Here is a 14,694-nt window from a genome sequence, read left to right as displayed (position 1 = left end):
CTATCCCCTCAACCATTAGTGGCTCTTGGATTCCCCCCTCAGTGGGTACCTTTAAGATTAATTGTGATACTAGCTATCCTGGCAGTGGTGCTCGAGTTGGTTTTGCTTGTGTTAGCAGAGATTGGAAGGGAAGGTGGCAACGAGGCTGTCAGGAAACAATTGAGAGTCGTAGCATTTTGCAAGGAGAGTTGTTTGCTATTTGGAGAGGCTTTCTTTTAGCATGGGACTCGGGACAAAGAGACATTATATGTGAGACAGATTGTGTGGAGGCTTTTACTATTGTCAATAATTTACAAGATTGCTCTGGGTTTATTGATCCTTTGGTGTTAAAAATTCGAGATATCATGTCTTGAAAATGGCGTGCTGATCTTCGGTTGATCTTGAGAGATGCAAATACAGTAGCAGACATCATGGCAAAGACCGCAATGAGGACCCTTTCTCCCCAAGTGGAGCTTCCGTTGCCTTGTAAAGAATTTGAGAGTAGTATTCAGCGGGACTGCCTTTCTTAAGCAGTTTCTTGTTTTTTTTTTCTCGTTCTTAGTTTTTGTTTATTTTCTTTTAAGTCACCAAAAAAATAATTAATATAATTAACGAAATTAATAAATTGATATAATTAATTATAATTAATCAATTCATATAAATTATAATAAAGGGTGAGATTTGAATGTCTAATTAAATAAATTAATTATAATTGATTTGCTTTAACGAATTAAATGAAATAAATTAGGAAACACCTTAAGAGCATGCCACATTAGTTCTATCATTAAATGCAAAAATTTGAATTTTATATAATAGAATAGATAGATAATAAAGATATTTTCTTAAATTAGTATAATTATGCATTATTCATTAAATATTAATTGTAATATTGTAATATAATTATAATAAAGATATTTTTCTAAAATAAATTTATTTAGAGAAATATAATTGGTTATTAATAACCAGTGCCATTATCATATAATTATCATTATTATTATTATCAATATAATTAAAATAATTAAAAATATTTTTTATTGATAATTGATAAGAGTTTAATAATATATTAAATATTGATTTTATATAACTATAATAAAAATATTTTCTTAAATTAGTACAATTATGCATTATTACTTAAATGCTAATTATAGTATAATTATAATAAAGATATTTTTATAAAATAAATTTAGAAGAGAAAATAGTGCATTTATTTTGGCGAAAAAATAAATTCATGAAGAATCGACACCTCACTTCTATTAGTTGAGAGAAAATTCAGTTTTAGTATATTAATATATGCTAATTATAATATATATACAAATATAATAACCCGTGCCAAGCATGTGATAAGATTGAAATTATAATTTTAAATTGTTGTGTTAAAATTAATTTCAATTATAATAATTTAATTAATAAAAAATAACTTGTATGCATTTATTTTTTTTCTTAATATATTGTTAATTGTATTAACTATAAAATAGTTATTTAATCTACTTTTTCAATAAATCAGACATATATACTCAATATGACCATAAATAATCTAATAATACTTAAATCCACCAACAAAATTTTATATGTTGGTTTATTGTGAAGTAAGAACACATTAAAATTAGCTCAAAATGAAGAACAAATTAATAGAGAATCATAATATAGAAAGTTCTACAACAAGTAATTTAAACCTACTGAATAACAATTCAACGCTATCTTTTGATATCTACAAAATATATACCTGAAACCACATTGTATCAATGTTAGTATATAAAATTATATGATTAACGTAATTATAAAATTGTTTATGAGGAGAATAAAATAATATAGATTTTTATAATAATTTTAATATTCTCAAACTATTAATGTACAATAAGAATGCATTATCCATTAGCTCCAATAATTGCTAAATATTTTTAATTGATAGTAATAAATTTTAATAAATAAATAAATTTAAGTAAGACATTTTGTTATTACCTTTTCATTATAGGCTCTCAAAAACTTCTCTATATACCACATTCATCGTGCAGTTATCTTCCAAGTGCCCATGATCTTACAACAACACTTGTAGACCATCTTTACTCGTTACCATTGATAACGCAACATACAATTGATCATGGGTGAAAGCTGGCCTTGGAAGGTAAATTCCAACTTTCGATATAGTTTGTCTCTAGGACTTATTTATTGTCATTACAAATGACATAATAATTGGGAATTGTCTTCTTTGAAACCTGACCGGTAATGTTTCATTATTTGGAATTAGATTCAGTATTGAGATAAGAACAATACTTTCAGCTTTGTTACCGGTTAAAGTCTTGCATTCTATCACATGATTTTCCATTCTTCTAACTTGCATTCTCGTTCCATTAGACAAACCATTAGTTTGGTCTATATTCCACAACAACATAACAGGAGCGCCAACCATCACAACCAATTTGTGTGGTAGTAGACCTGAACAATTTATTCTATTTAGAATCTCCGGCGAAAAAGCATCTAACTCAAATTCCATATTTTCCTCCTCAGCACACACAGAGTCTGAACTTAAGTAGACTCTTTCTTGTCCAGGTAACCCTGCAGTCATCTTGTTGTTGATATCAGTGACACAATCCAGAGTTAGAGCAAGAATTGCTCTGTCCTTGAAATAATTTTCAACGGATAAATTAGATAACATATTTGGATACACAAAATCAATGAGATCATCCAAAGCTAGCTCAGAGTTCTTAACCAAAATGTCAGATGGTATATAAACGATCGATTCACCATCTGTTGTATCACCAGCCAAACCATCACCAATTTTGAGTAACCATTCTACAAAATTTTTGAGTTCTTGTATGTTGTTGTTTTCACCTAGTGACAATCTCATATTTTTTTGTAAGCTTCAAAACTTTACAATTACGCCACAAATATGAAGAATTAATAGAAGACTGAATTATATCTTGCCTTGAGCCTCTGGGAATCACAGGTAAAATTTGTCTAAAATCTCCTCGGAGAACAATTTTACTTCCAAATGGCAAATGAGCATTATACGAATTTGAGCACCTTAAGATGTCTCTGAGGCATTTGTCTAAAGCTTTGTAACAATACTTACTTATCATTGGAGCTTCATTCCATATGATTAATTTGGCCTTGGATATTAACTTTGCAAGAGGACTTCCCTGTTTAATGCTACACAAAGAATCTTTATTTATGGTCAAAGAAATTTTAAACCTTAAATGTGCAGTTCTTCCATTAGGCAACAGAAGTGCAGCAATCCCACTCGAAGCAACATTTAAAACTATACCTCCTTTAGACCTAATTAAGCATGATATAGTTGACCATAAGAATATTTTTTCACAACCACTTTAACCGTATAAGAAGAAAAGTCCACCCATATTACCGCTAATAACACCAATTATTTGATCGTATGTAAATTTCTGCTCATTAGTTAGCTTTTTTAAATACCCACCTAGTTCACTCGCAAGAGCATTAACGTCAAAGTTCAACTCTTCTATTATAATTCTGTCTTTTAAGCTGGACACCAAATTTTCCGAAGGATATGGCATTCCACAATATTCTTTCAATGACTTGCCATTTAACTGGAACAAATCTTCAATTTTTGCAAGTGTAATATCTTTTATTTGGACTTTTGACATCATTAAAGCTATATTTTTTCAATTTAGAATAACATAATTATTTAAATAATTATTAAATTAGTCTCTGATAAAAAAAAGTTTGAAATGCATTGTTGAATGATAAATAACACTCCTTAATTTGGTTTAAAAAATGCTTCATTAGTAACATGTCCTTTTAAAAATTATTATTATGATTAATAACATGGATATCAAAATCATTATAACATAAAAAAAGGCACACAAATAACCGATGCAAATATAAGTATTGGAAGTATGTGGATTTAGTTGCAGTTTCTTAGATGAAGTAGATATGGTTTACGGCAATGAATCAAAATATGTATTAAGAGGAGGAAGTAAAGCAAGTACGAAACTATAATATATATATATATATATATATATATATATATATAAAATCCAATTTTTGAGTAATGTTTTGTTATATTTCCTAAATATTATCAGAGAAAAGGGAAAAAATTAAAGTGAACACCAATAAACAAATTAACTACGTACCAAATAAATTAGCTTTTTCATTTGTTTGTCTCAATATATCAGCATGATCGAAAAAATTGAAATGATTGTCAGGAATGTTACGATCATCAATTGTATTTACTCTACGTGACTCCTTCTTAAAAGTTATTCTACACACATATGTAGTCGGAAGATAAATTATGCTTGATTCCTCAATCAGAAAATTTGAGAAGACATAAACCTTCCCCTCGATCAAATTATTATCAAACATCTTTGCCAAATAATTCTTGATTGAACAATGAATTTTATCATACTGTAAAAAAATTAAAAATGAAGACTATTAGCACTTATAACTCTATTAAATTGCACTGTCGTTGATTCGTCCAAGGGTTTACTTATCAAATAAATTTAAAATATGAACAAAAAATATCTATAAACTTGAAGAAATAATAAAGGATAATCAAACTACCTTATCATCCATGAGAACCATTTCAGGTAAGCTATCTTACTCTTGTCAAATTTAGATGGGACTTTCCATAACCTTACAATCTTTGCCTTTATTTTCCAAACCTTTTCATTACATAATCTACTGTACATGTAGGTAATACTGTTGATAAATAATTGTAACAATTGACTATATATTACGACTTATATATATATACACACACATGGTACGAATTTTTAATGGAGATACTTGCTACAATTAGAAAAAAATTACATAAATAGAGACACCTGCTAAGTATATATATATGTTATTCACATTAATTATATGCCAAAATTTTTATGAAAGAGATAAAAGAGGAGATATATAAATATGTAAATTATTACTATATATGAAACATGTTTAAATTATTATAATTATAGAGACTTACTATAATTATATCAAATTTAATTATGACTGTAAATAAATAAAATAGATAACGATCAATACTTTTTTTATATTCAAAATTTACTGTAAATATAAAAAATAAAATCACTAATGATTAAAAATTTGAGTGAAAAACAAAACTCCATAATAAACATTCAATTTGTTAACTAATTAATCTTATGTTCATATAATAATAATATTATTATTACATACTGATTAAAATTGTGAATATGTATTGATAAAATTATTACAAGAATTAGAACTATATTAATTATATCAATTATATTAATTTGAAATTATTATTATTATTATTATTATTATTATTATTATTATTGAATAATGATGATAATTCACGTGATAATAACTTTTACCTATAAAACATCTAAAATTAAATAATATTCAAGTATAATTAGGTTACAATTATAATTTAAATTATTACATATGAAGTCACGTAAATTATTATTATAATTGATATAATTGCTACATATACTCTCAATGTTATTGATTATATCAATTTAACTATATTAATCATATTCAAATGATTAGTCAATAATTTTAATGCAAATTCTTGCTATAATTAGGTTATTCTTATATTATTATCTTGTATTAATCGTTATAATTAATTCAATAGAGATATTTATTCAGTATATATGTTATCTACATTAATTATATGTTAATATTTTTAAAAAAGAATTAAAAAAAGAGATATATAAATATATATAATATTATTGTTATATAAAAATAAATATAAATATATATAAATTGTATTATTAAAAAAATAAAGCCTATATATAAGAATAACGAAAAACTCAAGTAAGGATTTATTGGTTTTTTAGGTTTCTATTACGCTTAATGAAAATTGAGCAATCTAAAAAGTAAATACTGAGGTGATTACTATATAATTTTGTTATTAAGGTAATTACTTATTATTAAAGTAATTTTTTATTATATAAACTTTATTAAAACAAAAACAAATATGTAAATTACTTATTATTAAGGTATTTTTTATTATATCAATATTTTTAAAATTAATATAATTAAAATAACTAAAAATATTTAAAATCAATGTGTGTTATTCTTATTATTTTATTTTATTAGTAGATTTGATAATTAATAAGTAGTTTGATAATAATGTATTACATATTGATTTGATATAATTATAATGAAGATATATTTCTTAATTAGTATAATTATGTATTATTTATTAAATATCAATTATAATAAAGATATTTTTTATAAAATAATTTAGAATAGAAAAAACTACATTCATTTTGGAGGAAAAACAGAATCATGAGGGATCGACACCTCACCTTTATTAGTTAGGAAAAAATCCAATTTTAGTATATTAAGTAGATAATTAGATATATATATAATTTTCAAAGCCTTGCCCAAAGAGCAACGCCTTGCAACTCCAAGCGTGCTTGCTTTTCACTTCGGTTATGTAGCTCTTTAATCTTTATTATTAAGGAGTCAATAGAATATTTGTACAATGTGTATAATGGGCTATTTATTTGGTCTAATATGAGTTAAAAAATAAACATCTTCATACTATCCACAATAACCATCCGGATACTAAGAATAATAAACATTTCATATTATCCCAAAAGCTTAAACTGATTTTGGGATTCACCAAGGATCAAACTCTTCACCTTTTAGATCTAGAGCTTTAATACCGTGTCATGATACCACTCATCCCAAAATCTTAAGCTGATGGAAAAAGATAACACTAATGGTTATATCTCTAATACTGAATCGGACATCCTTAAACCTTCATTGTAAACATTGTACAAATATTCTATTGGCTCTCTATACTTCCTCTTATTATTATATATGCTAATTATAATATATATATATATATATATATATATATATATAATTTTCATCAAATAATTTATATTTTTTAATATATTTTAATTTTAATTTTAAATTTATTTATTTTAAATTAATTATATTTTAATTTAATTATGAATTTTATTTAGCATTTACATATTAAAAAATATAAACAAAATTTATTTTATTAATCATAATTTATTTTTTTATATGATTATATAATATTTATTAATATTATTTTTAATAAATATTTGTAGTATATATAACAAGACCAAATGTATAAACTAATATAATTAATAAATTATTAAAATATAAAAATAATAATTATTTTAATATAAAAACAAATAAAAAATACTTATAATAAAGAAGGAAATAATGGAATTTTATATAATTATTTAATTATGTCGAGTCAATTTGTTTAATCAGTGATCCAATAGTTGAACTAATTTAACCAGTTCTAAAAATAATAATTATTTAATTATACCTGGCTTAGCTTTAATAACTATCATTTAGAGTAATCTTGAGTCATACAAATAGTATTAATTGTTGACAATTGAGTCACATAGATATTTTGTTGAGTTGCCATTTCAGCTGTTTCAGTATGTGTTAGACGCATTTCAACACAATACTTATTAAACACGTGCGTTTTTTTGTGTCTAATTGTATGTGTTTTAATAAAAAAATAATTTTTTTTGAATATGTTTAAAAACACTCAAATATTATCACATTTTATTGTATTTAACATTATTATTCTTAATATATATTTTTAAAATGAGTTTATAGGTAGTATATATTAACCAAAATTAAATCTTTATATAATTAAAAAGATATTTAAAATATTAGTTTTATTTTAATATTAATAAAATATCAAGATATTAGTGCAAGATTTTTTAAAAATAATATCATTTTTTTTGGTTACCCACGATATCCTCCAACCCAACAGGTCAAGGACTAATCCGTCGCGGATTTGAGCTCCATTTAAGGGTCTGCTGAAAGAGCATTTTCGTATGGTTAGGAATTTCACATAAAATAATTTCGTTGGTAGTATAGTTCCAACCAACTAACAATACTCAAATCAAATTAAATTTGGTTGTCACAAGTAATAAACCCCAAATAAGAATTAACCGGAGTATTTGAACTCCGGATCGTCTCACGAGAAATTGCAATGAAGTGTTCTATTATTGGCTATGAAAAACAAGGGGTTTGATTTTATATTTTGGCAAGAAAATAAATGGCAAGAAAAGTAAATGAACAATTAACTAATAAAAGAAAGGAAAAATACTCTTGGCTAGACATAGGTAATTGAGATGACCATCCTTTTCTACAAACCATATATTGACAATTATGAGGAACCAAGCTCATTAAGTCTACCTCCAAGAGCTTTAAGTACGTAATATCTACTCCTAAGTTTGAGGTACGTCAAATGGCTTGATCAACAGCAACCCATAAGTCCCAACCTATCTACTAATTAGATTAGTAGTGGGTTAGTGTCAATGGGTATCAAATTGATCACCAAGGGTTCTCAAATCACCAATTCATTGAGACCCAACGACTCCAGGTCACTCAATTCTCTTAGCCTAGGCCAAGAGTAAAGAAAATTACTAAAAAATTACAGGAAATATTCTATCAAACAACTAGAGTGCAAGAAAAGTAAACATCACCAATTACAAGAATTAGCAAGATCTATAACCATCGTGAATAATAAATCAACAATATCAATGAAAATAAACATCAAAGAGAGCATGGAAATATAAAATTACATTAGAAGAAGTCAAGATCCAACAAAGGTTCATCAACATAAAAAAGAGCAAAGTAAGGATTTAACAAGAGAAACTAGAGAATTAAGACATTAGAATAAGAAATTGTGAAGGAAAGAAGATGAATTCAAGATATTACACTTAGATCTAAGAAAATTTAACCTAATCCTAACCTAATTTTAGAGAGAAGAGGGAGCTTCTCTCTCTAGAAAACTAACTATAGGCTCATGTTGACTAACTAAGTGCTCCCCCTTTGCTCTAGCTTGAATTTTGCATGAAGTAGCTTCAGAAATGGGTTGGCATTGGGCCTGGACAGCTCAGAAATTACCCTCAACGTTTTGCCTTTAAGTGAATCACGTGCGAGCATCGACGCGTACACATCATGTACGCGTCCGCGCCGTTTGACAATTTCTCTATCCACGCGTATGCGCCATGTACGCATACGCATCGCCATGCGACGTCACTTCTGCGCGCGCGCTTAGTACGCGTGCGCGTCCATTGATGCACTCCCAATCCTTGTCGTCTCATATATTCTCCACTTTGCATATTTTTCTCTTCACTTCTTTCATCCAATATTTGCCTTATGGACCTGAAATCACTAGCAAACACATCAAAGCATCGAATGGAATTAAGGTAAATTAAAATCACTAATTTTAGGGTCTAAAAAGCATGTCTTTATATTTAAGCACAAATTGAGGGAGAATTACAAAACCATACTATTTCATTGAATAAAAGTGGGAAAAAGTGATAAAATCCCCTAAAATAAGCACAAGATAAAACACGGAATCGGGATTTATCAAACTTTTCCACACTTAAACTAAGCATGTCCTCATGCTAAATTCAAGAAAAAGACAAAGGAGTATCAACATTTATTCAATGTAAACTACCTAAATGCAACTTATCTACATACAACTATCTATACGAATGCAATCACTTGGTCAAAACAAATTATCTTCCAAGGGAACATGTGTAAGCATAAAGGCTAGATCAATAGGCATCAACTCAAACCAAACCAAACCCACAATTACATTGAACTATCAAAAACAAATTCACAAACTTGCATGAAAAAGAATGATCATGGTGGAAGCATGTAATTGAGCAATTGAACCCTCACCGGATGTGTATCCGCTCTAGTCACTCAAGTGTTTAGGGGTTGATTCACTCCATTCTCTCCTAATCATGCTTTCCAAGATTTGTTCTTCATCTAACAATCAACAATCATTCAATGCATGGATACAATCATCATGAGAACTTTCCATAAAGTTGTAATGTGGTTAGGGTCAAGGTAAGGCCATATATGGTTAAGTGGACTAAAATTTGAATCTTTGATTAGCCTAGACTTTTCACCTAACCTATATAATAACCTATACAATTAAGTACTAACCTAACTACCCATCCTTCACATTTCACACACTCATGTATTTTTTCTTCATCTACAACACTCATGCATTGATTTTATTAAACTTCTCCTTGGGGCATTTTTTTGTCCCCTGATTATTGCTTTTCTTCCTTTTCTTTTTCAGAAATTAATTTAAATTTTTTTTTTTGAAAGAGATATGCACAAGAACATCAATGTATAAGGTCAACACATTTAATCTATACATGAGCATGCACCTAATTCCCAAATATGAAAATATAAAATACACTATTTTATCCCAACCAATATTCCCAAATCACCCCAAACTTAAATAATAAACACTCATCACTAGTCTAAGCCAATCAAAGATCCAAACAAGGGACTTTTATTATTTTTCGCTTTAGGCTTGTAATGTGCTATAATAAAGAACAATTAGGTTAAGCGTAGGCTCAAATTTAGCTAACAATGGAGAGTAAAAGGTAAGCTATTTAGGTAAGTGAGCTAATGAAACAATGGTCTCAATCATACAAGTGCATGTATGCAAGGAATGATGGACATATAGAATTAAACAAATCAAGGGTCACAATCATAGAAGAGAAAAATTTCACACAAGAAGGAAAATAAGTGGTTAAAGATGTAACCACACCATTAGGCTCAAATCTCACAAGCTTGTGTTCTTAGCTCAAAACATTTCAAGCAAGTTATAAAATAAATTTTCAATTAATTGGGGTGGTGCCCTATAAATGAGTTTCTTGGAAAATTTCATCGTTTGACTAAGCTTATTAATGCAATGTTGTGATTGAGAAATTTTAAAAATTTCTTAGTTTACCCCTTTTCCAATCAAAACAAATTTTATATACAAAAAGGGTCAACTAGGTCAACTAGGTTTCAACAATCCAAAAATATTTTCTAATCACAACCAAAAGCTAAAACCAGCTAAAACAACTATATAAAGGAAATCCAACAAAAATATTTACTAACCAAAGTGCAAAATGTAACAGACTAATAATAAAAGTACCCACAATACTAATATATACAATAATCCTAAAGAGAAATGTGCAAAATAGAGCAAAATAACAGAAACTAGGAGATAAGTGTCTGAAAATGTTCACCACACATAGCTATCTACCGACGTAATGGCAGTGACCTCCCCACACTTAAGATGAAGCATCGTCTTCGATGCTAATGCTCGGGCTCAGAATGGGGGTCAATGATGATTGGATTTTTGACGGTTTAGAATTCACAAATGAATTCTCGTTGCAAGTATAGTCTCTAAACCAATCACTAATCCTTTCATACAAAAAGTTGTTTGTCACTAAAACAAACCCCTAAATTTATAAACCGAAGTATTCAAACCTCGGATCGTTCTCCCTAGGAATTACAATAAAGTGTCTTGTTATTGGTTTGAGTTGTTTTGGGGTTTTGATAAGAGGCATGAAAGTAAATGGCAATAAAAATAAACTAACAACTATAAAAGGCTCTTGGCAAGGTATGAAAATTAGAAGTCCTATCCTAGTTATCCTTCTCAATTGTGATGAGAATTGTTCATTGCTACCACTTAGTTAACCCTTACTAGATAAAGGAAAGTCAAGTGGATGAATCAATTTGATTCCTCAAGTCCTAATCAACTCCTAAAGGAAAGACTAGTTTTAGAGGCATTCAAATCAATTAGCAACTTCTAATTATCAACCAACAAAGGAATTGGATAACTCAAGTGTCACTAATTACTCTACCTAGGCCAAGAGGAACAAAAGCTACACTAAAATCCAAGCAAGCATTTTATCAAACACTTGGTAGGCATAAAAGGAAAACATAGTAAATCAACAACAAGAGTGAAATCTAACAACAATTATTGAGAGGAATTAACAACAACAATCAAAAGGAACACAATTATTATGAATTACCTTTATTGAATTGAAAGAAAGTAGAAGGAACAATACTAGATCTACAACAAAATCTAAGAACAACATAAAGGGAATTACAACAAAAGAGTAGAGGAAGATGAATGTAATAACAAGGAAATAAGAGGATAGAAGTAGCAGAAAGCAAAGATTAAAACCTAGATCTAAGAACTAATCCTAATCCTAATCCTAATTCTAGAGAGAAGTGAGAGCTTCTCTTTCTAGAAACTAACTTCTAGAACTAAACTAAACTAAAACTAATTGGTAACTAACATGTGTTTCCCTCTTCACTCTTTGGGTTAAATAGCATCAGAAATGAGTTGGATTGGGCCCACAAGGCTTCTAAAATCGCTGGCCACGTGTTGCATTAAGTGGGTCATGTGCCACCATCGGTGCGTCCGCGTACCGTGCGCGTGCGCACCCCTATGCGTGATGCAACTATGGCAAATCTTATATCGTTTCGAAGCCCCGGATGTTAGCTTTCTAACCCAATTAGAACCGCATCATTTGGATCTTTGTAGCTCAAGTTATGGTCATTTAAGTGCGAAGAGGTCGGCTTGACAGCTTTCCGGTTCTTTCATTTCTTCATGAGTTCTCCAACTTTTCATGCTTCTTTCTTCATTCCCTTGATCCAATCTTTGCCTCCTAAACCTTAAATCACTTAACAAACATATCAAGGCATCTAATGGAATCAAGGAGAATTAGATTTAGCTATTTTAAGACCTAAAAAGCATGTTTTCACTCTTAAGCACAATTAAAGGAGAAGTTATAAAACCATGCTATTTCAATGGATAAATGTGGGTAAAAGGTTATAAAATCCCCTAAAATCAATACAAGATAAACCGTCAAAACGGGGTTTGTCAACCTCCCCACACTTAAACCAAGCATGTCCTCATGCTTAAGCCAAGAGAGAAATAAGGGATATGACACTTATTCAAAGCAAAGAAACTATATGCATGCCACTAAATGCAAAATGATTCTACCTACTTGGTTAAAAATAAATCAATCTCCAAGACATACATGCACAAGTAGGGCTTAAGATCATATAACGATTCATGAGTCCTACCAATTTAAATATCAAAATGAAGTTCAAGTAGACTTGCAAGAAGAACGCTCATAAAAGCCGGGAATCAAATAATTGAGCATCGAACCCTCACCGGAAGTGTTTGCACTCTAGTCGCTCAAGTGTGTAGGGTCAATTCTCTCAATTCTCCCTTAATCATGTTTTCTAAGATTTGTTTTTCTTCTAACAACCAACATATATTTCATGCATGCATACAAGTATCATGAGGTCTTTTCTTTAGGTTGTAATGGGGCTAGGGTCAAGGTAGGATCATATATGGCTAGTGGACTTAGGATTTGAATCTTTGATTAACTTAAACTTTTCCACCTAACCTATATAATGACCTATACAATTAAGTACTAATCTAACTACCCATTCCTCACTTTTTCACATACTCATGCATTTTCTTTTCATTTCACAACACTTATGCATTGATTCTTATTGAGCTTCACTTTGGGGCATTTTGTCCCCTTTATTACTTTTCTTTTCTTTTTTTCTTTTTTCTTTTTTTTTCTATATTTTTTTTCTTTTCTTTTCTTTTTTTTTCTTTTTCACTTTTATTTCTCTCTTTTTTTTTTCTTTCAAACTATACACAAGAACATCAATGCATAAGGTCTATACATTTAATCAATACCTGAGTATGTACTAATTCCCCAATATAAAAATACAAAACACAAACACCCTTTTATCCCAACCAATGTCCCAAAATTCCCACACTTGAGTGATACTCACACACTCTAGCCTAAGCCAATCAAAGATCCAAATTAAGGACATTTATTGTTTTTTCGCTTTTAAGGCTTGTAATGTGCTAAAATTACGAACAAGTGGGTTAATCGTAGGCTCAAATTGGCTAACAAAGGAATATAAAATGTAAGGCTATTTGGATAAGTGAGCTAATGAAATGATGGCCTCAATCATATAAATGCATGTATACACAAAATAATGGACATAAAGAATCAAACAATTCAAAGATTACATTCATAGAAAGAGAATAATGCACACAAGAAGGAAAATAAGTGGTTATAGGATGTAACCACACCATTAGGCTCAAATCTCACTTGCTTGTGTTCTTAGCTCAAAAACATGATCCACAATATATATACTTCAAGCAAGCTTAATGAAAGGTTTTCACTCAAATCAATTGGTGCCCTATAGATAGAAATCTTGAAAATTTTCATTATTTTGACTAAGCTTATTCTGTATATATATGCAAAAATAAGAAAATGCAAGTAAAAATCCTAAAATCCTAGAATGAAATGAAAAAGTGTTGGGATTAGAAATTTGTCACCCAAAATCGCCGATTGGTCGGACGACCTCCCCACACTTAAAAGTTTGCACCGTCCTCGGTGCATACAAAGAAGAGCAGGGTGGATGGGTTGCTACAATTGATGAGCTCCTTCAAAAGGTTATGCGGATGACTTGTTTGTTGCCCCATTTAGAAACTTTCCTTTCCTTCCGTATTGGTGGCCAACCCAAAAGGAAAGAAAGAAAGAAAATTAAGCCTATAACAAAGATATCAAGGCAATTAGAACATAGGCGGAGGCTAATGCCAAATAAGAGTATGATTTCCTACTACATGTTAGCTAAGCATGTGAGTGAGAAAACAATGTAAGCTAAGGCATATCATTAAGCTCGATGCAAGAGTAAAGTTAAAGCATGAAGAGCATATGGCATATCAAGTTCACATAAGAAGAAGTGGGTCATGAAAGACAATATGAGGTCATATCAATGCACAAAGACATAAGAGTCATACAGGATGAAGCATTGATTTAAAAGTTTCATCACCCAACAATATCAAACAAGTCAAGAAGCACCAATATAATGCAAGAATTACTCAACAATTGAGTGTAAGAATCCAACACCATTATTGAAATGACA

General features: G+C 29.3%; 1 protein-coding gene across 1 annotated transcript; it reads right to left on the bottom strand.

Moving 5' to 3' along the window:
• Nucleotides 1-2,131: 2,131 nt before the first annotated feature.
• Nucleotides 2,132-2,824, bottom strand: LOC130934477 (uncharacterized). Its single transcript, XM_057864043.1, has one exon. The coding sequence runs from the start codon at nt 2,822-2,824 to the stop codon at nt 2,132-2,134; it is 693 nt and encodes a 230-aa protein (XP_057720026.1).
• Nucleotides 2,825-14,694: the final 11,870 nt, after the last annotated feature.

This window comes from Arachis stenosperma, chromosome 6 (genome assembly GCF_014773155.1).
Source record: "Arachis stenosperma cultivar V10309 chromosome 6, arast.V10309.gnm1.PFL2, whole genome shotgun sequence".
NCBI classification, from domain to species: Eukaryota; Viridiplantae; Streptophyta; class Magnoliopsida; order Fabales; family Fabaceae; genus Arachis; species Arachis stenosperma.
Note: the sequence above shows the minus strand (reverse complement) of the source record. Positions and strands in the feature narration are given on the sequence as shown.

Bases quoted from the DNA above. Each gene is read 5' to 3' on its own strand.
- LOC130934477 (XM_057864043.1), bottom strand. From the start codon at position 2,824: ATGAGATTGTCACTAGGTGAAAACAACAACATACAAGAACTCAAAAAT.